This window comes from Rhagoletis pomonella, unplaced genomic scaffold (assembly GCF_013731165.1).
Source record: "Rhagoletis pomonella isolate Grant_MI unplaced genomic scaffold, Rhpom_1.0 Rhpom_scaffold_00013, whole genome shotgun sequence".
Classification (NCBI taxonomy): Eukaryota; Metazoa; Arthropoda; class Insecta; order Diptera; family Tephritidae; genus Rhagoletis; species Rhagoletis pomonella.
The window spans coordinates 8,360,531-8,384,995 of record NW_023458567.1 but is presented as its reverse complement, the minus strand read 5'-3'; the positions used below and the strand labels follow the sequence as shown (position 1 = coordinate 8,384,995).

At 33.7% G+C, this 24,465-nt stretch overlaps 1 protein-coding gene across 1 annotated transcript in view; it reads left to right on the top strand.

Moving 5' to 3' along the window:
• The first annotated feature begins 13,126 nt into the window (after positions 1-13,126).
• The window catches only part of LOC118748718 (probable citrate synthase, mitochondrial), a 32,787-nt gene continuing 21,448 nt past the window's right edge, over positions 13,127-24,465 (top strand). Inside the window, exons 1-2 of the mRNA XM_036483365.1 lie at positions 13,127-13,262; positions 13,712-13,805. Of these exons, the coding sequence (XP_036339258.1) occupies positions 13,761-13,805 (45 nt within the window). The 5' untranslated portion in view covers positions 13,127-13,262; positions 13,712-13,760. The remainder of the gene's footprint in view (positions 13,263-13,711; positions 13,806-24,465) is intronic.

The window sequence follows — 24,465 nt, the reverse complement described above, 5'->3', positions numbered from 1 at the left end:
TAAAACATCTCTACGAATAGTCAGCGCCTTGGGAGCTAGTTAAAAACGCCTTTTTAGAGACAGTTAAGAGTGTCACACACTCTATTGCTGACTAAGCTTTTTTTCGCAAAAGCAAAAGCAAAAAAAAAACGGTACAAATAGCAAAACAAGACCAAGAAAAAAATTAGAATAAAACACATATAATAAAATACTTATAAAAAATCTTTTGCATGAAAAGTATATGTACGTATGTATGTATGTATGCATTTGATCGCGTAAGCGTTTTGCCAACGCGTACAGCACACAGCGCACACAATACGCTTGGCAACAAAAAATAGCAAAAGTAAATAGCAAAAATTTGCAAAAAAATTATTTAAAACAAAAAAATTAAGTAAAGTGAAGTATTAGCAGACCTTGGTTAAAAAAAGACACAGAAAAATCATTTTTTACTGCGTTACTGCGTTGGAGATTCAAATTCAGATTCAAGTATAAGCGCACATGGTAAATTTTTGCAAATTCTAATAGGTACATATTCATGTGCGTGTGTGTAAGTTTGTGCATGTGTACAAAGTATAATTTTCGCAACGCGCTATTTGTGCACGAGTGAAGGTTACTTTTTTGTGGAGCTGCTAAGAAAGCACATGGCTTTTGCTGGAAATGATATGTACATACATACATACGTATGTACTCGTTTGTGGGTACATATTGCAAAAACGATTTAGTTGAGAAAATTAAAAAATTGCTAACTACCTAGTAAAAATTTTTAAATATTTTTTTTTTAATATTTTAAATTTTGAAAAAAGTATGAAGCACATATTTTAAACGAGATTTCAATTATTTTCAAATATAAATTTAAGTTGACTTGAAACTTTTCAAAATTTTGTAGCGAAATAAAAAAAAATTTTTATTAATGAAATTCAAATACCTTTTCATTAAAAAATAATATTTGTTCTACTTTAAAAATTCCGTTTTTTTTTACCCGCCACCGCCCACATTCGATGCGCTCACATTTAGTAGCAGAACAACAACAGCCGTATTGCATGAACAACAACTTCCACTCATTCATTCATAAAATGCATTTGCTATGCGCTCTGAAATTTTATTTAGCGCCTGCAAATGCCACGCTGCATGCGGCTGAAATTGCTATAAATTCATATATACATATGTATGTATGTACATATAAATTTTTCCCTAATTTTTTATGAACTCCACCGCCTTTGTTCAGCTGCCGCAGTTTTTTCGTCTGCTTCTTTATACTTCCTCCAAATTCGTTAGTGTTTTTTTTTTTGCCATACATTTTTTTTTTCTATTTCGCTTTCGCGTATCTGTGCGATACTTTTTGCTCGCGCCTCAAGTGGCTACATAAATGCATGCATGTGTACATACATACATACATATATACTATCTATGTTTATATGCTTATTCGCCACTGCGCGTGTCACTTTGCCCGCTCTGCCGCAGCTACTACCTCTGCCGCCACCGCCGCCGCAGCTGCTGCTGCCATTGCTGATCGTCGTAGATCGCCAGCGTACATATGCTTGTACCTACATACATATGTAGTAGGTTCTTCAATGAGGAATCCTCATACGTCGCTGCCGCTGCCAACTTCATTCGCCGCCTAAACACCAACCAGTCGGTATTCGGCGGCGCAGCGTTATATATGTATGCTTTGTTGCTTGGCATATTTTTTTTGCAGCTTTGGAACGACCACAACAACAATAACAACAAACAAAGCATTTATACATGTGTAGCTGGCAAAAAATTTGTAGCTGGCTGTTCGCTTTATCGCTAAAAGGTTTTCTAATTTTTCGGCTTTGCCGGTTATTCGCTAAAGGCCGGTCCACATAGAACTTTCGTGTTAGCTTTGGCGTTGGCGTTGGTTTGACAGAACGCACGTTAAAAGTATGCTTGCTACAATGAGCGCTTGGCAGCGAATGCTTGGGCCACTACATTAATATACTAACGACAGATAAATTAATATTTCATATCAATAATTGCATTAAAAACGATATTTCTTGCCCGCACTTGATTAAAAAGGAAAATATTTCACATAATTTTATTTATTTGCAACAGCTGACGAGCGACGCACGCGAAAAGATGAGAGTTGGCCATCTTTTTGCTTTGTGTTGGCGTGAGCGTTGTCGAATTTTGGCTATGTGGACGGCTGCATTTGAATTCATGTATTCATAGTCAGCTGTTGAAGCGACGCCAACGCCAACGCAACGCCAAAGTTCTATGTGGACGGGCCTTAATTGTTGCTGGCTGCGCAGTGAGTTTATTTGTATTTTCTGTATTTCTTTGTTCTTCAAAAGTGGAGGGAGGAAAGCTGGTTAGCGCTTGCGGGTAAGCAATCTAACGCTGTTTATGGGAAAAGTAATTTTAAAAAATTAGTAAACTAAAAACATTTTTTTTTTATTTTATAGCTGCTTTTTTAATTGTTTTGGTTAAAGGCTATGTACGAGCATTTCTTCTTTGAAAAAAAACTGTTAAAAAGAAAATTTGGAGATTTCTCTAAAAAAATTATTTCATATAAAGTTTTTTCCCTGTAAATTTTTCCCCATAATTTTTCCATATAAACTTTTTCCTTTAACCGTAGAAATGAAAATGTTTTCGCACACAGTTTTGGTACAAAAATCCTGCAAAAAATGGTTTGCATAAATAAGTTGTTTTGGTGCTTTTTCATACATACATATGTATATCTTCTTATAACCACATCTTCAAAAGTGGAGATTAAAAGCTGAAAGGCGCTTGCGGGTGCGGGTAAGCAAACTAAATAAAATTTAATAAAGAAATAAGTAAAATAAAAATAGATTCCACTTATTTTAAAGTTGTTTAAGTCTAGTCGTGTTTTTTTTGTTTTTTGCTGAAAAGTTCAAATTTCTTAAAAACAAAAAAAAAACTATTTGTGAAAAATATTTACATATGTATATGCATTTTTTTCTTTATATTTTAATTTTAATAAATATTTTAATTTTAATAAATATTTTCTTTATAATTATTTTAGTCTGGAAAAAAATCTTCTGTTAAACATTCTCTCTTAATAAAATGTTTTTTATGTAAAAGTTTCCAAAAAATTATTTCCATACAAAAAATTTTCATTTAATAATACAGATGTATGGCTTTTGAAAAAACTCAAAAACTCAACTAATAAAATAAAATACTTCTTTTCTAATAATAATTAAGGGTTTTTCTTAAAAATTTTTGTAAATGGCTTCCTAAATTACATTTTTTTCTTATACGTAAATGCTTTTGATACAATTTTTGCTTAAAGTGTTTCATATCAAAAAAATCCACTCAATCATACATTTTTAATACTCTCACAAAAAATCGTACTGAATTTTTTCATTTAAGTGAATTTAAATTGTACATATTTTGATATAATTAAATATGTAAAATAGTCTGACAAAAAAATTTGCATAAAATTGTCCTTAATAAATTTGATTCCTATGAATAATATTATTCGAAAAGATTTTTCTTCAAAATATTTTCCATCACTTTGTTGAAGAATTTGCCAGAAAATTTGTTCAACTCCGAAATGTGTATTCAAAAACAGCTATTTTCCAAAAAGAATAATCTGCCCAAACCTTTTTGATATAAATATTTGCCTCAATCATTTTTTCTATACATTTTTTAAATCAAATCGTTGAATATAGCTTAATAGCACTGTTGAAATACATGCTATTGCGCCACAATAATAACAACAATTTCGTTTGGTAAACTTTTCATTCCATAAAAAACAGCACAAATCATTACGTAAAACTGTGTAAAAAATTCACAAAAAAGTTTCAAAATTTAAAAATGTTATCAAATTTTTTAAATTTTAATCAGATTTATTAGAAAAACGTTGGTTGTAACCATTAAATTTTAGTACAATAATGTGCAAATTTCAAGTAGCTAAAATATAGATGACCTTGACTTTTGAAATTTTTTTTCGCCGTGAATGTTCCGCACTTTCCCCATGTATGGAATAAAATACGCGACACCCTCGGCGGAAAAAATCTCAAAAATCAAAGATATATTATAGACACTTGATACTTGCACACAAAATTTAATGGGATACCAAATTGCCTACCCAAAATTTTTCTAAAAACTCTGGCTAAAAACTAAAAAACTTCATAACAAACTTTTAGTATTTGAAAAATGTTTGTGAACTCTGTACAAAGTTTGAAATAATAAGATATATGCTGATTTTATTATTAAAAAATAAATAAATATGTAAATAAAAATAACCAAAACTTCTTTTTTTTCTTTTCAATTGTTTTTCCGACCACTGCACTATATTTGTTCCACAGAACTGTTTTCCATATATTTTTGTTAAAAAAAATGTTGCTATGGAAATTTTATCATATAAACTTTATCTTTTAAAATTTTTCGCGATCAAAGTTGTTCGTTTAAGATAATTTCCCATCAAAAATTTTCCCAAACATTTTTTCTACCACAACCTTCGCTATTTTCCTCTTGTTAGTTGCATTTTCTTAATAAATTATTTGTTATATACAGATTGTTTTATACAGAAAATTTTGCCATTTTTCTCCTAGAATTAAACATTTGCCCGAAAAACTTTTCTAGGCATTTTTCCACAAAAAATTTTGCCATACAATTTTTCTTATTTAATATTTATATCGAAAAAAAATTTAATTTTTTTTTTTAATTTTAATTCGGAAAAACCTTCTTCGAAAATTCATTCCTGGGAAACTCTTCCGACAATTGGCGCCGAACACATATTATCGTACACATCCTACTGAAGTTCCGGAACCTCTTGTTAAGCTCTCGTAAAGGTTAAAGGTGCCATGTACACATAAAAAGTTATAAATTATTTAACAAATATCAAAAAAAAAAGCATAAAAACGCAGGTGTTTAAAATTTCAAAAATTAAAAAAAATAAAATAAATGCATTGGCCCATTGAATTCTAAAGCACACTGTTCTACTGGGTTCTTTGTATTTGTACATACATACATACATATATATTCCTACATTCCTCGCCACTTTTTCCAACATTCTATTCCATTCCATTCTAATTTGCTAGAAAATTCTTAAACACTCACAACTCCATTCAACTTTTCATTCTTATCAGTTCTCTTGATCATCGCCTAGAAATTTTCCATTTCTAGTTCATACTTTTTTTTCTAATCTTAATTCCATGTGTATTGCTGGCCTCCAAAGCGACTCTCTAACTTCAATACTCTTCTTTAAACACTTTAGCTGTCATATATCACGCTCTTTATCACACTGAACCGTCTACATACTTTGTAGTTAGTGGCACAAGAGTAAGCACATTTTTCTTTCTCTTTTCCATATTTTTTCTTTTTACTTTTTTAATTTTGTGTTTAATTTTTGTTTGCTTGTAACACCTTATCTCCAGACTTTTGTGATTTTCGTCCGCTAATTCCATTCATATTCTCGCACTTCATTGAGCTATTTTATCGTTCGCTTCGTCTTGTGAATTATTGTACTTTGTAGTGCTAATGGATGGCCATATGCGAGTATACATATGTACATAAGTACATATGTACAATATGTATACATGAACATGTGATTCACCGAGCGCATTCCAATCCGATGACGTCATAATGCTAAGTATCACGATCAGTCCACTAATATTGGCATGGTTGATCTTTTCGATTCAGAACTTTCGATTTGAAAAGTTTTTAATCGACGTGTGATCTCACAGAAGTACTACCGGATATTAAAAAAAAAAAAAAACAATCCTATTGCACGAAACGCCTAGTAACTAGCTCGATGGTATCTTTATGAGATCAAACTCGCTCATATCTCAAGTACCGGACAGTTCCAGTTTCCGCCATGTTCGGCCCTATATTGGCTCCGGTCTAATTATTTTCTGAATTTTTGCAAAGGTGCTGAGACTCAGCCGGCATTTCTGCACACTTCTCGAAGCGTAACGAGCGATTTCCAAGGCCTTTAAGCAGCGGGACTATCACTGCAGATCCAGTCTGCTATTTCGGGTATAAAAGGCTTCAAATTACACAAACAAAAAAAAACCGTTGAGATCTGAAATTACCTTCCAGATATTATTCATCTCCACTTCCATTCCACTGCCTTCTCTGAGAGGTTTTTTCTGACGCTAGTGCAGAAGAATTTCCCAACAGGGAGTCCACTACGAAAATTCTAGAAGAGCGGAGGAAGTATACCGCCAAGAGGAGGAAGTATCTCTGCCAAGGTAAAAAGCTACTTCAAGATCTTCGCACACAACTTTAAAATTCCGCCTACTAAATTAGCGAAATCTCTGTTTGCACCTCGACGAAGGAGATTAAGTTAGACTTATGCAGAACAGTTGCAATCCTTTCAATGGCCTAATAACGTAAGGGGCTACTTTCAACAGTTCCAGTACCTTTCCGCGCACCCCACGGGAAGCATCACCAAAGGAAGGACCGCAGCATCTTTCTAAAATGGCTCGCCTGCAGCACTTAGTTCTGGCTTCTATTGACTGCTGACGCCTTCGGAATCTCACTTTCACAGGGATAACGACAGCAGACAGAACACAAGTTCCATGGTACGTACACCATCGTACCAATAGTGACCAAAAATAGTAACACATTCTTCTGGTGCCTAAAATTTAATATATCTAGCTGTCATCATTCAATGATAGCTGGAACAGAGGCATCAGTTTGGTGATTTCTATTTTTCCCTCTCTGAAAAACTTCGCGAAAAGAAGTTTAGATCCATCTGACCAAAGCATCTACGTCAAGCCCAAGGCTAAATCATATAGTTGCCGATCTAGCTCAGCACTGCCAACAGGTCGAAAAAAGTTGTCTTCCGCTAGTGAAGGGATATCCTTAAGGATTTCTAGTCGAGCGGAGGAATCTTGCTATAAAATAAACGACACCGTTCTTGCCTCTGGTGAACAAACTTTAGTTGCTAATCCCTCTGTAGTGGAGGCATTTGATGGAATAGCTTATTTTAAGATAGGAGCTTTTGATTAACGAATGCAAGATGATCACACACAAGCGTCGAAGAAGAATATTATTGAGAACTCGAAGAGCGGCTTGCTGTACAAAAAACGGCTATTTGATCCGGGGCCAACCAGCCGCCAAGCCCGTGCATCGAAGGTAAGTTCGATGGAAGGACGCGAAGACGTTTGTTGCATGCGATTTAATAAAGAATGCTTAGTTGTCGCAATCGTCCAAAAGGACTAAGCTTTTTCTAAAATAAACTCGAAGTAACCTTTGAAAAAGAAGCATCAAAGGAGTCCCCTTTTTAGATAACGTGAACGGCTAGTTTCTAGCTTCAGATGTACGAATGCCTAGGCTGATACTGAACACAAATACCAAAAAAATAAAGAAAAAAAAACGCGATTTTCTTGTCTGGAAAAGAGCTGAAATCCAACACAATGGCTGAATCCTTTTGTTAAAGAAAACAAAGCGAAGTTAATACTATGAAAAGAACACAACGAAAGAAACACGTTACAACCGTTAAAATGCTAATGAAATATAAGCCATCTTTTCGGGAGATCAACAGCAAAGCAGCTTGGCACAGCATCCGCTAATCTTAGACAAAACAAGAAAATGCCATGGATCCGGTCGCATGGCCTTCAGCAGCCAGCCACCTCAGCCCAGTTAACATGTCCACTCACATGATCTTCACAAATTTCCGCGCAGCTTCGCGAACTTGTCCGATCACATGACCTTCAACAATGGAAAACAGCCTTCGCAACTTACCGGACAATAGGATGTCCAAAAATTTCTGGTTAAGCCTGCAACCTAACAAAGAAGGCTGTCACTCAATGATTTACTCAACACCGTGAATTTAGCAGCGAATAAAGGATAATAGACTCAATTTAATTTTGACCTATTATCCTTTTTGCCGCTCCATTTCATTGCTATGCCGCATAAGGCTACTGGTCACTAGCGCTACACTACTTTTCTATTTTGGATGGAGGGAAAAACTAGTTTCCACAACACAATTGGAATAGCCTTTGCTATATGTGACAAACTAACAAAGTTGGACTGTGGGATAATAGTATTAGCAAAGTTGTTGTGATGGACAAAGGATACCAAATTTGATGATCCCCAACAGCTGATAGCAGCTGTCCGAAGTAAAAAAAAAAGCTGAGTGACCAGTCTTCGGAAGGATAATAGATGGCAAATAGTGGTGATGCAACTAGTCGGATGGCAAAAGCTGTGAAAACAATCGAAGGCCGAGAAACTTAAGCTCGCTTGCAAGGCTGCTAATTTCAAGCTTTTGTGTGATCTTTTCAAGATTTTAGCATCTCTGAGATCCTTAATTGAAATTGAACCGCATTCTTAGAAAACTTGTATATTTTCTGGCGGCTTGGGTACGGCCAGTTTAAGGAAGCTGCCCGGTCAGCTGCTGGACTATCGTTGTACAAAGATGGTCGCGCGGGTTTTTGAAACAGCTGCTGCTGGTATTCGGTTGTCTTTCTCAATTTTAGAGTCAGTTGCTTGTATTTATTTTTGAAGGATGCTGCATTAACCAAACAGGATATGCAATTCTTTTGAATGATTTTCATTTTAATGTAAATTTATCTGAAGCAGCTGTGGAAATTACGCTTATTTCTAATACTTATGGGGGAAAACGCGTTTTTCGGAATGAAATTAAAATACAAGAAAAAAATCACAATAGAAAAGGGAAATACATACATATAAATCTTACAAAATCCTCACGTATACATGTATATATGCACTATTTTTCAAATAGTAACGTTGGCAGGAGCAGTAAAAAAAAATTTTTACATATGTGCCAAAAAAAATGTTTACGAATGCACATTTTTCTATACAGTCTCCGAGGGGAAATTTCGACATTGTTTTTTTTTAAGGTATTCAAAATGTTTTCCATTGTAAACTTATTTCGAAAATTGTTTATAAGTACAGATCAATTTACAACAAAAACGATGCAAATGAAAATTTCAAATTTTGAACAAAATTAAAGAAAATATAACAAATTTTCTTTGTAGTTCTGAGGAAAAATGTTTTTTTAATTCGTGTTTAAAAATTTTCGAATTTTTGGCTAAAAAATATTTATTTCAAACAATTTAATCTAGTTCAATGGTATTTCAAAAGATTTCAGAAATTTTTAGTAATTTAACTCCTAGAAAAAATATTTTTATAATATCAAAAAACAGTACAAGTTTGTTGAGTTTTTTTATTAAAAAAAATTAAATACATGCGAAAATGTCAATATATACATACATATATGTATTCGAAAAAATTTCGATTAATCCTTTTAGTTCAGGGAAACTGTATTGAATTTTTTATTTTTTTTTTTGACCGTCAAATATTTAATTAATTGCCTATCATAACATATCGAGCCCTAACCGCCAAAATAACGTAAGCGACATTTTTTTCAAAATTTTCTTTTTGATGCAAAAATGTATCTAGATGCTCTAGGAATATTTCTGCATTAAAAAGAAAATTTTGAAAGAAAATGTCGCTTACGTTATTTTGGCGGTTAGGGCTCGATATTTACCACATTTACTATGAAAAAAATATTTTTAAAGTTTACAGTTTAAAGTGAAAAAATGTCTATTAAAATTTTTAAAGAATTAAAAAATGCAAAATGTAATTTCCTCGAAAACAACCAAACAATTTTTAAATAACTACCTAATCAACATTTTCTAGTCCTGAGGAAAAAATTTAAAGGTTAAAGTTTAAAATTTAGAGGCTTTAAAGTTCAAGGCTCCGAGAAAAAATGTAAGTTTTCTCTAAATCATGATATCGCTACCTAATGGTGAAAAGGTGCCAAGTCCATTTTCTTCAAATTTTAGTTTAGATGCAGAGACAGATAATGCCAAACTACATCGATTTTTCCTTTCTCCTGAATAATTTCAATAAAATGAACTTGGCACCTTTTCATCTTTAGGTAGCGGTATATGTAGTTATGTACGCAAATTCACAAATGTTGATACTTTCATTAAAATAAGAAAAAAAATCTAACTGATTTGAATTGATTCAAAAAAATTTGTATTTAAAATTTTACTATTAAACAGTTTTTTTTTTTATTCTGAGAGAGTTTATTCACATATGTATTAATTACATGCACACTTTCATTAAAATAAGAAAAGCATGTATAAAAAAAACACACTTATATACCTAAGTTCATTAAAAAATTTACTTTAAAATTGTACTATTAATAAAATTTTTTTTTTGTATTCTTTGAAGAATAAGAATTTAAATCATCAAATATGTATACAATTAAATATATACATATCCTCCATAAAATAAGAAATAAATTAAGAAAAATTATAATACATAATAATTTACGCTTAAACAATTTTCTTGTTTTTTTTTTCATTTAGACAAGAGTAAAATTCGGTCCGCTTTTTAAATTTTGCATAAATAAATAAAAAAATTAAATTTTGAATTTTGCGCAGATTATAAAAACGTTCGAAAATACATCATGCAAACAAAAAATCTAATAATTATAATCATCGCGTGCACCCTGTTCACAAACGAATAAATTTTACGACATTTGCGTTTCAGGTGCACGCTGTAGCCGTTTCCGGTTTCCGTGTACACTCGCTATTTACGACAATCCTCCAACGGCCTTTATCCTGAAAGTATGCAATGTAAAACTAAATAAGAAAAGTTCTGATAACCAAAATTAACCCAGCATCCATAATTTCTAATCTGGAATTTTGTATATCTACTTGCATCGAAAAACACTTGGGTTTATGGTACATTTTCGCTTAAAGAAAATTGTGTAATATAAGCCGTCATCGATTCGCCAACAGTTAGCGAGTGGCGAAACGAACGAACTCAATGAGGTATAACCAAACTCGCTATCGTCTATTAGTGCTAGCTAACTTTGTAGATGCTTGCACATGCAAAATTCTTCTTTAAGCGACCGGAACTCAAACATAGCGAGCGAGAAGTGGCGAATCGATGACGGCTATAATGTTATAAAATAGTTAACCATAAAAACTTCAAAAATAACTTCAACAGTCGCTAGGCTTTTACTGAAATATCAAAACTTTTATGAAATATTTTTAATATTGTTTGTGTTTAAAGGAATCCCCAAAATTATAATAAATCACAAAAATACTATTGAAATAATTTTCTGGTATATTTTTTGTTAAATAACAAATTAGCCGCCTAGTTACCTGCAGCTTTTTTGGCAGATATTCTATTGAAAATTATGTCAAAAAGCTACCACATACTTACTAGTTTAAAAAGGAATTCGATTTTTTTCACCTTACCTTACAATTAATTTTTTTTTATTCTGGGAAAAAATTTAAAGCTTCAACCATCAAATATGTTTGCAATTGCATATATACATAACCTCAATAAAATAAAGAAATTTATGCAAATACATATGTACATGCAAATAGTTTTCACTTAAATTTTTTTTTATAAAATTGTTAACTTGTTTTTATTTGGAAAAGGAAATATTCGGATTGATTTCTAAATTTTGAATAAATAAATAAAAAAATGAAATTTTTAATTTTGTCATAAAAAAAACGCTTGAAAATGCGTCATGCGAACGAAAAAATTTAAAAGAAAAGATATTTTAATCATTATATGCACCCTGCACCTCGTCCGCATACGAATGATGTTTCTGCGTCATCCTGTAGCCGTTTCCGGTTTCCGTGTACCCCTACGATGAGCGGCAATCCACAAACGGCTTTTATCCTAAAAATATGCAATGCTAAAATATTTAATAAAGCTTCTGGTGGAAAAATTAACCCAGTAACAATAATTTTACTCAGAAATTTGTATACCTACACCATTGTAAATTATTAGAAAATTATTGTTCAATGAAAATGATACACTAATGTTATAAAATATTTAACCATAAGAAACTTGTAACAGTCGCTGTATTTTTACACAATTTTTTACGAAATTTCGTTAATTTTATTTGTGTTGAAAGGAATCGCCAAAATTATAATAAATTTGATCATCGGTTGGAGCGGTTGCCAAAAAAATTTAGTTTTTTATTATTTCTTTTATTTTTTAATTTTATTTGATTTATATACCTATTTTATTTTATTTTTTATTTTTCTTTTTTTATTTTAATTCACATTTTTTATTTTATTATTAGTTAATTAAAATTTTTAGCTAACTACATAAAAACAACATTAAAAAATATAGAACTTATGTATATGTCATTTGTCAATGTTAACTTATAATTGAATGAATAACAAAAATTAAATGAATATTCTACTATCCGTGGGACTCGAACCTGCGACCTCGCGGCTCGTAACTCTGCATTACTGCCGTCTGTCAAGGTACAATTTTGATCAGATCAACTGCGCCGTTAATCCGGATCAACGTTGCCGTCTGTCTATGCTTTTACCCAATGCATAACTACAAGCTTAGAGCTCAGTTATGCATACTTAGCGTTGCGTGAGAGAGAGGAATCTGTTAAATGGGCTTTGCGTGTAAGCGGTTACCCAACGCATAGCACTTTACATGTAGTATTCTGTTGGATTTTGATTTTTACGTAAAAATGGCTGCTACACAAATGCAAAGTATGCATAACTGGGCTATTAGTATATGCATCAATACTTTACTTATACTTTAAATGCACAAGCAGTTATCTCAATGCAGGGGCTGCAAACATGCAAGCAGATGCATTCAGCGTTTGGTCGCTTCTTATAGATTTACGTTCTTTGGGTATATTTATTTCATATTCATTTTATTTAAATTTATTTTATATAAATTTAGTTTCTTAGTACAGTCAAGCCAGTTATTTTTCCTAATTCAATGCGTTTCCGCCCAAAACGACTACCTTATCAGCATACTGCTTTATCGATCATAATATTTTATCAGAAATTCCTCAAAACGTAGAATTGCTACCAGACTATATACTTACAAATTATGCCACCATTTAATTGGCAACACCACCACATGCGTCCGGCATGCGACTAGTGGCTAGTCATGGCAAGTAAATGGACCCCAATGGAAAATGAAAAAAAATCATACATACATATGTGTGTACATACTATGTATGTATTTTAATTTGCCTTATAAGAAATGCACACATTTAAACGTTCGCTCTCATGAGAACAAGAATTTCGCATCCAGAGTTATCTTTGATGAAAACAGCTGATTTGTCATGAGAAAGGGAGAGAACTGTCAAATTTAAGACACACTGTTGCATTTTAAGATCGAAAACAAAATGTGGTCTGGCAATGTCGAACACCCACATACACACTACACATTAGTGCGACATTAGCAGCCAGCGTAGTGAGCGGTATCAGTGGAAAAAGCCGAATCCATTGCCCACAGTTTGTTCTTTCACCTAGTCAGTTGTCGTTTGGTCGAACCGTGTGGTCGCTCCGGTCCAACAGTTCCAACACTAGGCAGTAAGTTTAGGCAGTCACTCGGCTCAATAAATCACATGCAGTATTTTTTTTTTTTTTTGGGTAAAATCAAGTGTGATTCCTTCTGGGCTTGAACTGTTATGTGTGTGTGTGTGTGTGTGTGCGTGCAGTTGAAGGGCAGTGTAAAATCCGCTTTCGTACATGCATACACAAACAAAAGAAAAAATTCTGCAGTTCGGAGAGCACACAACACAGTTTTGTAATAATTGTGTTAAATAAAAGTAAAACAAAAAAAGAGGCAAAGAAATTGGAAAATTTTGTGAATATAAGCGCGTATGCTACGTAACAGTTTTGGTCAAAGAAAAATTAGTATTTGGTTAATTTTGGACGCTTAACGAGAGTTTAATGCTAGCATTTTCTTACATTTTGTTCATTTCCTTGCACTGGACTTTTAACTGATTTTTTTGTTCTTTTTTTCTACTCAACGAAAGAGTTAAGATTTACACGCCGCTGCTGACACATTTCAATTGAACGTGGAAAATGTCGATCTATCGTATTTCAACGCGTAAGCTGCCTGAAGCGCAGGTGAGTAATAAATTAATATAAGTACTTCTGTAGTTGTTAAGCGGATGAAAGTGAATGGGGGAAGGGGGCGGTGAATGGGAAATCATGTAAAAGTTTTAAGAAGAAAACATAAACGTTTTTAAGAAAGGCAGTTAGAGTAAAGTGAGGGGAAGTCGAAATAAAAGTAACACTGCCGTCGCAGCGGCAGCAAAAGTACGCTGGTGTAGTGGCAGTGGACTTAGCACATGGGCGACGACGGTTGATGAGGGCAAACTACATTTGTACATACGTATGTATGTATGTATGTATTTAATTGTTTTTGTAATTTGCGCTTCACCAGCGCCTGCAAAATGTATAGTTAAGCCAGCATTTTGTAAAAGTAGTAAATGCAAATAAAATGAGTGCACGCGGTTCGCAGCAAAGTTTGCATAACACGCAGCAGAATTGTAAAGGCTTAAGAAGAAGAAGAGTCAGCATTTAGCGCGAGACAGCCAGCAAATCTACTTTACATAAAAGGTCTTTTTTCTTTTCGTTTTAAATGAAAATCTTGAATGATGAGTGTAGTACTGCGAGTTAGTGGTTGGTGGCGACGAAAAAGAGCGCGCGCACGACCACATGACATAGGGGTGATGAACGGCAGCAATGCGGGGTGCTGCAGCCACGGCGCGGCGTCAAAGCATTATGTTGGTTATGTAGATTTTTTTTAACTCGCAGCGTTCTCGAACTTTTCTCCCCGGATTTGCTTTTGAAGACGGAAAAAAGAGAAAAATTGCAAAATTAAACAAAAGGCAACACAAAAAAAGCGTTAAAAATTAGCGATACATACATATATGCACCCACCAAAGAATTTTAATTAAATTTATATTAATTTTTAGTAATTAGTTTTTTATCTAATGTGTTGGTGTTATTTTTCTCAGGGGTATGGTATATATTTCTTTTCATTTTGTTATTTATATTTTATTTTTTCCATTTTTTATATTATATTTTTTAATTTTTTATCTTATATTTTAAGTTTTATTTGATTTAACCTTGTTAGATAACATTTTTTTTTTCAAGTTATAGGTATAAATACATATTATGTACATACATATTTAATTTTAATTCGTTAATTTTTTTTTTGTTTCTAAATTAATTTGAATTTTGTTTTAATTTTTTTATTTTTTATTTTTTATTTAATCCTATTTCATTTCTCGTTTTACATCTCTGCATTTTTGTTAGGCAACGACGTCAGCGTCACCGTCAGCGCCTGCACGTACACAGTAGGACAATTTTTTGCAGTTCCAACATTCAATTCAACGAATGCCCTGCTAATACGCTGTTGTTGCTGTATAACATTGCACTTTCATTTCTCCATTTACATCTTCCGCCTTGCCTTACCGCCATTTATTGCTTCCTTTTCCTCTGCATTAAGCGCCATTTTCACACGTCGGAGGCGTACACATCTCTGCTGCAGTCGCTGTCACAGCCACTGCCACTGTAATCGGCGACAGAGCTCTCTAATCGAATCATTTATACGCTCTGTTGATTGAACATTGAAGGCTAACTTAATTATGTTAGAAATTATAATTTATTGACACCTTCTTAATCCTTTTATTTGCATTGAAATTTCTACAGCTGTGCAAATTAAGATTATTTTAGTTTAATTTATACTTTGCCACTATTCGCAGCTCTGCTCTACACGTACGCCGCTCTCACACTCTTCTGCATACCCGCTAGCAGCGCTGCTATCTACTCACTCGTCCATTTAATGTTATAGCCGGCTGCATGCTAGTGGAGCTTCCGTCTTTACATACGTACTTCATTTATGCAGCCTTACTCGTTTTTACAAATGTCAACGATGTACATATGTATGTGCATAAATAGCGTGGGAAAATATATTTATTACTGGAAATCCAGCCATTCTGCCATAGCAAACATCTGTGCTTTGTTGGCATTGGTGAAAAACCAATAATTTTTCTGCTTTTTTAGTTGTTGTTTGCAAACTCGTGATTAAGAAGCCAACAAAACAAACAAAAGCGAAGAACCGTACGAACGTTTAGTAGAGCGCGCGCACTCGTTATCGGTAGCGTTGGCGCTTTCGTTTGTCATTTTGTGTGTGAGGCGGTCGACGGCGACGCAATTTGTACGCGCAAAGCAGGCAAGCAAGCGAGAAATTTTCTTAACATTACATAAGCAACCCGCTGTGCAAAAGAAGAATTAGAGATTATGCAAAAAAAAATAACGAGTGGCAGTGGAAAAATTTTAATTCATAACTAAATTTTATGCCCTCGCTATTATTTTTATTGTACGTGTGATTGATAAAAATCATCGAATCGCCTGAGGTATTTTTTAACCGACTTCCAAAAAAGGAGGAGGTTATCAGTTCGTCGGAATATTTTTTTTTTTTTTATGTATGTTACCGCATAACTTTGGACCACGTCACCCAATTTCAGTAATTCCTTTTGCATCGGAAAGGTAGTGTGTCAGAGGTGGTCCCATGCTAATGAGAATTGAAGTCGTTTTTTTTTTGCTAAAAATTACTTGTTTTTTTTTTTATGACACAAAACTCAATTGAAATTTTTGCACTCACCGCACCTACGTATGTACATATGTATGTGGTATGTAAGTTTGCATGCGATTAGGGAAATAAAATTTTAATAACTTTTTTAATCAAACAACATTCAGTTTTAAGTGTTTATAGTCGCCATTCGAGTTGGAAAAAAAGTTCCATAATTCTTAATAAAATACAATATGTGATTATCGCAAAAATATGCCCTTCGCATTTTCGTTTTAAATACATACATACATATGTATGTAGTATTGGCCATACAGTAGATATTGGTATGCAAATGCTGCCACGCCGCCCACTTTTAAATTGCGTTTTATTTTGTTGCTTTTGTTTTTATATCTTATAAACACTTGACCAACTATTTTTATGGCCGGGCCTACACTACATATCTAACACCCTTATCACAGCTAGCCTGTGCTTCCCGCCTGATAAGATTAGGTAGCGCAAAGGTGTAAAATTGTTTTTGTTTTGCTATTTTCATATTTTTATTTTTTTCTCTTTTTTAATTTTTTGTCTCTTTTTATCGCTGTGCGCTGTGCCGTTGCGTAACCATCGCCGTCAGTGTTGCCACAGACACATTTTTTTCCTAGCAAAACTTCCTATCAAAATCAACCAAAACCTACAAAAAATTTTGTTGAGTCTTGAATATTTTTTTCAATGTCAAATTTATTAAAAATATAGATAACTTAACTTTTAGTAAAACTAAAAGCTGGTTAAATAAGAACAAAATTAACTACGTATAACAATTCATTTTACTGTATAGACGTACGCGACCTAAATTGTAATCACTGCAACCTTAGGCTATTCGCAAATCTAAGCACTTTGGACAGTGCCATATTCCAAATTTTAGATGGAGAAGACAATCGTTCTCCAAGGTGTATCAGCCGACGATTGATGTTTCATCGGTACCTCATAGAATATATTCTGGAGTTTCCTCAACCAGCCCACAGAACCTACGGTCCGTCTCTACAGAAAGCGCCATTTGATTAAAATGGTACCTTAACTTGCAGTGTGGCTTGCCTTAGTATCTTTGCCTTCCGCCTGTGGGCAGCAATCTGAGATTCTTCCCAGCTTCTAAGTAGTTGTGCAGTGTATCCATTAGATGTGCCGCAGAATGGCTCGGAACCATGCAAGGGCATTTCGGCTCCATGCATTGCGAGACAGTCAGCCTTTTCGTTGCCTTTAAATCCTTCATGTCCCGGAAACCAGCACAGCGCTACACTGTTGTGGGCTCTCAGGTGGTTCAAGAGTCCACAAGCCTTGATGCCGTTCTAAAAGCGTATAAGGCCTTTAACATTTGTCCTTAACCGAAGACGTTTTGCGAACACAGACTTCTATTGCAAATACCTTCCTCTGGAATATGGCTGGGTACGAGCCCATTGGCATACTTTTCTGGAATCTGGGCCTAAGTACGTCATAAAGTATATATGGATATTCATGTTCATTCATATTGGCAATAATAAGTGTATTCGTTTGCACTTACGAATCAGGTATTTTTACATGTTTGCGAACGCTATTATACGAACGCACCGGTGAAATATTCGTGTAAATAAGGTTGCTAAAATGTTAGGAGATACATATATATTTTCTATTTTTCGCGAGTACATAACTCTTACTCATTGTCACGAAACCTACCAACATCCAACCTAGCCTACCAACCTACCAAATGGAAAATAACTTACCAGTTTTGTTAGGAAATGCTTATGTGTGGCAACACTGATCGCCGTACTACGTCCACTATTTTTTCTATGTACATACGTACATACGTACATATGTAGAGCACTTTGTATATCGTTGGCCTTTTGGCTCGTGCGCAATACTAATGCTTGTGCTAATTTGAAAAAAGAATATAAAGTAAACAGCAATATGTTAAAAGCAATTGAAGTGAAAAAAAAAATTGTACACCAAGTGACTGCGTATTTTTATCTCAACGCTTGATACTTAAGCCTTTGCGCTGATTGATGGTGTTTACTTGGTCGATGTTCAGACACGGAAACTTTTGTTGCGGCAACTAGAAGCTTGTATGGAGAGAGCGACCAAAAGAGAAATCGCCGATAATAAGCAACATCGAGTTTCCGTTGTCCTGATAAAAGGTTGAGCTCTTATAATTTACTAGTAGATATAAAGTGCCTTGTACCCAGCATCCTCCGATAGATGCCTTTCATTTGTGCTCTCTGAGAAGTCAAGTTCTTGCGCGTGATTCTGCATAAGAAGTTTTCGCGCAAGCCAAGTATTGAGGGGAAGATGTGGGCATCTCTTAAAATGTAATTTATTGGCTATAAGAAACCATAATTGAGCCCATCATGTAATATGGGGCCATTATCCGGGGGAGTTCACTAGAAACTAGTCTACACTTGTTAGGCAGCTAGGCGCGTGCAACGTGCGGCCCTCGTTGAAATCAGCGGAGCGCTACGGATCATTCGTACTTTAGCGTTTAAAGCTAGGCTCAATGTCGCAGCTCTTTCCATTGCCATTAGGCAAAAACGCTATGGTTTCTTCTTCAACCCAGAGAACGAGCACTCGGTAATTCTCAAAGACTTCGAGTTCTTACCGGTTCAATTTGGTCGGAGCGTTTTGAGGCCCGCCACGAACATATCATTCTCCACACACTCATCCCTCCAAGGGGCAAGTGGGAGAATGACAACCTTTGAAGATAATAAATATTTTCACGGATGCATCGAAGTTGGATGGCAGAGTTGGAGGAGGTGTATTCTGTCCGGACCTCTCAGTAAATCTCATGTTCAGCCTGCAGGACTTTTCCTTCTGCTTAGACCCTAGGAAGGCAGATCTAGCCGCCATAAAAGAGGCAGCCGATTAGCTACACACCGATGTTTCGGCAATTAGAAGAGTAAATATCTACTCTGATAGCCAAGCTGCAATCAAGGTGCTGGGATTTTATTTAGACTATTAAACTTGCGGCCTACTCCTGGACAGATTTGCGAAAAGTCGACTCAGCGAGAGTTGGGCAAAAATCCCAATATACATTGTTGCAAGCTCTTTCTGGCCGGTTGTTGGCCGCAGATAGTGAAGGGGGCTTCTGCAGCTGGCTAAGCGTCAGTTCTCGATTCTTACAGGTGTGCCGAACGGACACTGTCCTTTGAGAACCCACTTAAGGACGAGGTGGAATAATCTTAACAATTCCTTCTCAGTTGGCCGGCTTTTGCTAGACAGCGATTTAAATACCTCGGAGCATGTTTCGTCATTACTCCCGAAGAACACTCCGGAGTGGACATCAGATCGCTATGGAACTTTGTTTTGAGCATCCGATTAACTGTAGTTAAGGTTAATTAATGTCGAAGTGCATGAAAAGTGATGTCAGAGGTCATGAACATTTTGTCCGCATGCTGGGCCATAAATCTGACACTTTCGAGTTGAACGGAGGGTATACGTACGACTCCATATCCGTTCTGTAGTCGGCAGAAGTCTATGGCATCACACGAGGAACTACTTCGATTGCATGATGCTGGGTTCTTTCAGCGCCAGTGATCAGTGATCTATGTATGTGGCATCCAAAATTGCAAAAAAAAAAATGTATCAAAGTTGAAGGTATCACGAATTATTATTAACCGAATTTCGCATTGCCATTCTTAATGAAGAATGGTGATCTACGAGAATCGGAATTCTGAGTATGGAGCTACATCTATTGGCAGACCACTAAAAATCCTTAATCACGTGCCTTACGCTTGTCGGTCAAGAATATTTTCCATGCCTCTTATTATCATCTTTCCATAGAACAACCTTATTTGTTATACGTTTGTTTATGTAGGCAAGTTCACTATCATTTAATGAACTTCTGCCGAGTCAATTGAGGAAAACCTAAAGTGCACACGTGCTGTTCAGCTTAACAACTGACGCGCTCTACTCCCACACTGCGGCTGTTCGGTACTTGGGCGTGGTGCTTTTTGGGGGGCTCGTCCTTTAGGATCACACCATAACGACAATACTTCATTAATATGACGCATGTATTTCTTTATTATCTTTCTACTTTTCTTATTTTTGGCTTCCTATTCGTTTTTCTTTTACGTATTTCTATGGCATTATTACGCTTTCATCCCTTTTTTTTGATGAAAGGCATGAGTGCAGGCATGACCTCTGCTACTCCTGTCAAAGCGGTCACTTGCCATGCGTCAGAAAATGAGAGCAAGCACGCAATGGCCGGCATGTCACGCTCTTTGTCGCGTAAATAAAAATTAAAAGAAAGGAAAATAAAACAAAAACATTAAATATGTTAGTGAAATATAAAATTAAATTAAATTAAAAAGTGAATTAGACGTTGTGATAAAATTTATTCAAATTTAAAAAGAGTTTAGAAGTAATTTAAAATAAAAATAGGCGAAATAAAATAAAAAAATATAAAATAAAATAAATTAAATAGATTAGAATAAAATGAAATAAAATAAAATAAAACACAAAAGAATAAAATAAAATAAAATAGAATAGAATAGAAATAACATTATTAAACCATAAAGATTTATGTGAAATATGAAATGAAACGAAGTGAAATAAAATAAAATAAAACAACATAAAATAAAATAGAATAAAATAAAATAAAATAGAATAAAATTAAATTAAATTCAATTCAATTCAATAAAGTAAAATGGAATACAAAAAAAATTAAATAGAACAAAATAAAATGAAATAAAATAAAATTAATAAAAAATATAATTTTTATTGAAGTATAAAATTAAATTGAAAAAATAAAAATAAAATAAAACTGAATTAAAAGTTAAGTCCCACACTCGGGGAAGGTAGTTTAGAGACTAGCGCCCCCGACCAGTGCAGAGCGCATAAAGCGAACAAAAAAAGGAATTCAAAATAAAAAGTAAGGAAAATAAAACAAAGCAACGTAAAATAAAATAGTAAAAAAAAAATAAAAAACAAAATAAAATAAGATAAACAATTATAAAAAAATTTAAATAAATAAAAAATCATAATATTATAATATAATCAATAATACGCGTGTAATAACTTAATAAAAAAGGAAAGCAGAACAAAATAAATAAAAAATTTAAAAAAAAGTTCATTAAGAGAAAAACATTTCAAATAAACAATTTAAAAAAAAATTGCACAAATTTGTTGGTGCTTCGTTATAGCAACCATCTCTATTGGCACAGTTGATTTAAAAAATTTAATTTACCTTTTCTGTGTACTCGTGGATATTTAAAATTTTCAGTCAACAATTTTCGATAACATTTTTTTACCGTCTTATGTAAATTGAATACGTGGTGATTGATGCGCACTTGAACCCACATTTTACCTCGCTGGCAGTTGATAATTAGTCGCAAATTTGCGCTGATATTTATTATTGCAAAAGTAAATAACGACAGTGCGAAATGCAAAAAAATGCATAAAAACGATAAAAAAAAAATAAATAAATATAAATAAGAAAAAGCAAAGTGCAAAAATTAAAATTGCAATTGCCCTTGTGTAAATATCTTACAAGCATAACACTTGTCAAAACCGAAAGTTCGAGGAGATAAGTAAGTAAAGGCCAAAAATGCCAATTGCAAGTCTGTTTCGAGCTTACAAAACAACTCATTAACCTTCGAAAAATTTATTACCCACAGACAGTAGATTGCGAACGATGTTAAAATGATGAAAGTATTGAGCGCGCTTTCAAGTGTTGTTTTTCATACACTTATTGAATTTTTTTGCATTTATAAAGCTTTGGTTCGAAAGGTATGTACGTACATACAAATGAAGCCAGGAAATTTAAAGATAGTCGATTCTTTTGTTGTATAAGTGATACAGTTTTGTGATTGATTATTTTTTTGATTGGTTTTATTTTAATTTATTTAATTTTTAATTATATTTTTATATATTTTATATATCATTTAATTTTATTTTTCGTGTATTAAATCTATTTCATTTTTATTACCATATGTACTTAAGTATTTATTTGAAAATATTTTTTTAACCATCGATTTTTTCTCAATTCTCTCAGATACATGTCAACATTATGTTACTTAACTTACTTTATTGTTCCGACATGGTCGACTTTTCTTACACATGCAACATTTAACGGCGGCTTTAACAGTGCATTTTATCCGCTTGACTCATTTTAAATTAAATGATTTACGACTTAAGGCGGGCAAATGCCAATTATTCTATTAAAGTGACAGCAAAAAAAAATAAGATTAAATAGAACTGGCGCGTGTGATGACGGAAAGTAACTTTTTGCAACAGTTCATAATTTATTGTTGTGAAAAATTAAAAAAAACTGCGTTTACAAATCAGGTTTCTGCTAACCCACGCTGCGGGCAACCAGTATGTATGTGTGCAGCGGAGCGTGTTCGTGTGCATTATGCATAATTTAGGAATCAATGACTTGAACTTGCATATTCATTCAATATTCGTGCGTTTTTTTTTTTATTAAAATTAGCACATTGACATTTCTTATAAAATATTAGCAGTCGTGCGCGGTATGTTTTTTGGGAGCAATGAGCTGTTAGTGAGCATTTAACTGGTTTAGTATGCAGCAGCGTTGCCAACAATTTTTTACAGGTTTAGTTCAATTATCGAAATTTGACTTTTTAGTGAAAAATCTGATAGTTTCAACAATTAAATGCAAATTCTAATTAAAAAAAAACTTTTCGAATTTAATGCTGTTAGAGTTCAAAGTAACTTAAAAAGAGATTACTTAATCGAATTCAAAATTATTTAAAAAAATTATCTTAATCTTAAATCCCTACCAACATTTGCATGTTTATGTAAATCGCAATAGCCGGCAAAAATATTTGCAAATATCCATTTGGAAAACAAAGGACGGCATCATGCTCTTTCTCTTCCCCTTCACCTTTCGCATCCCGCACTCTAACGCGCTCTTTCATCCCCTCTCAATCACCTTCAATATCAACCCTGCACTGCTTTTCTTTTTCTTCTTCTTCTTTTTTTGGCGCTGTAACCGCCTAAGCGATTTTGGCCGAGTTCAGCAAAGCACGCCAGTCGTTTCTCCTCTGTGCCAACTGACGCCAATTGGAAACGCCAAGTGAAGCCAAGTCCTTCTCCACCTGATCTTTCCATCGCAGTGGGGGCCTCCCTCTTCCTCTGCTACCACCAGCGGGTTCCGAGTTGAATACTTTCAGAGCTGGAGCGTCGGTGTCCATTCGAACGACATGACCAAGCCAGCGGAGCCGCTGTATTTTAATTTAATTCGCTTTTCTTTTTACTCTGCTTAAAATTTTTCTGTGATTTATTGATTTTTCGCACAAAATACAACGTAACAAGAAAAAGGCAACCACAACAACAATGTCATAAATACATATATACATTCTTACAAACATATCTACATACAAATTTAGTACGCGAAGAGCTTCTGTTACGTAAACATGACGTACAAAATGTAAAAGAAAATTTAGCTGAAGCAAAATGAATTCCGCAAAAATCAAAAATTTTAAAGCTTTCGTGAATTTTTGTTCATGCTATAAATTGGCAGCGACTGTTATTAATTTTGCTGACGCAGTGTGGAGCGAAAATATATGCAAGCGTTAAGCACCACACACATGCTTTTGTAAGTGGTTCAGAGTGGCATTCGACGTTTGCTCGAATTATATTGAGAGCGAGAAATTAAGCAGATATGCATGTTTATTTTATTTCGATTAATTTTGTTTTGTTTAAATTTTTAATTTCCACTACTGTTCTTTTTTAATTGTAATCGTTTTAATTTATTTTTTTCCTTAAAGTAAATTTAATTTTATTTTAAATATTTGTTAAATTTTCATTATTTTTGATTTTAATACAATTTTCTTTTATTTTATTTTTATACGAGAAAATAAAAAAATTAAAGAACAAATAAAATAATCACAATTAAAAAAATATATTTTTATTATAAAAATAAGATGAGATAAATTATAAAAAAATGAAAAAATAAGAAAGTGTCAAAAATATACATATGATATGAAACGTTTTAATAAAAATATCAAAATATGTACATATGTATGCTTGAATATTATATATTATTTATTTCGTTATATTTTAATTTTCTTTGGTTTTATTTCGATTACACAGGTTTAAAAAAAAAACAAAAGTGTATGCATATTAAACCAAACCTATATATCCCTATGTTATTCGACATGCTGAATGCGAGTCCGAGGTCCGTTAGCCTCCATCACGTCAGGTTCGTGGTCATTTGAA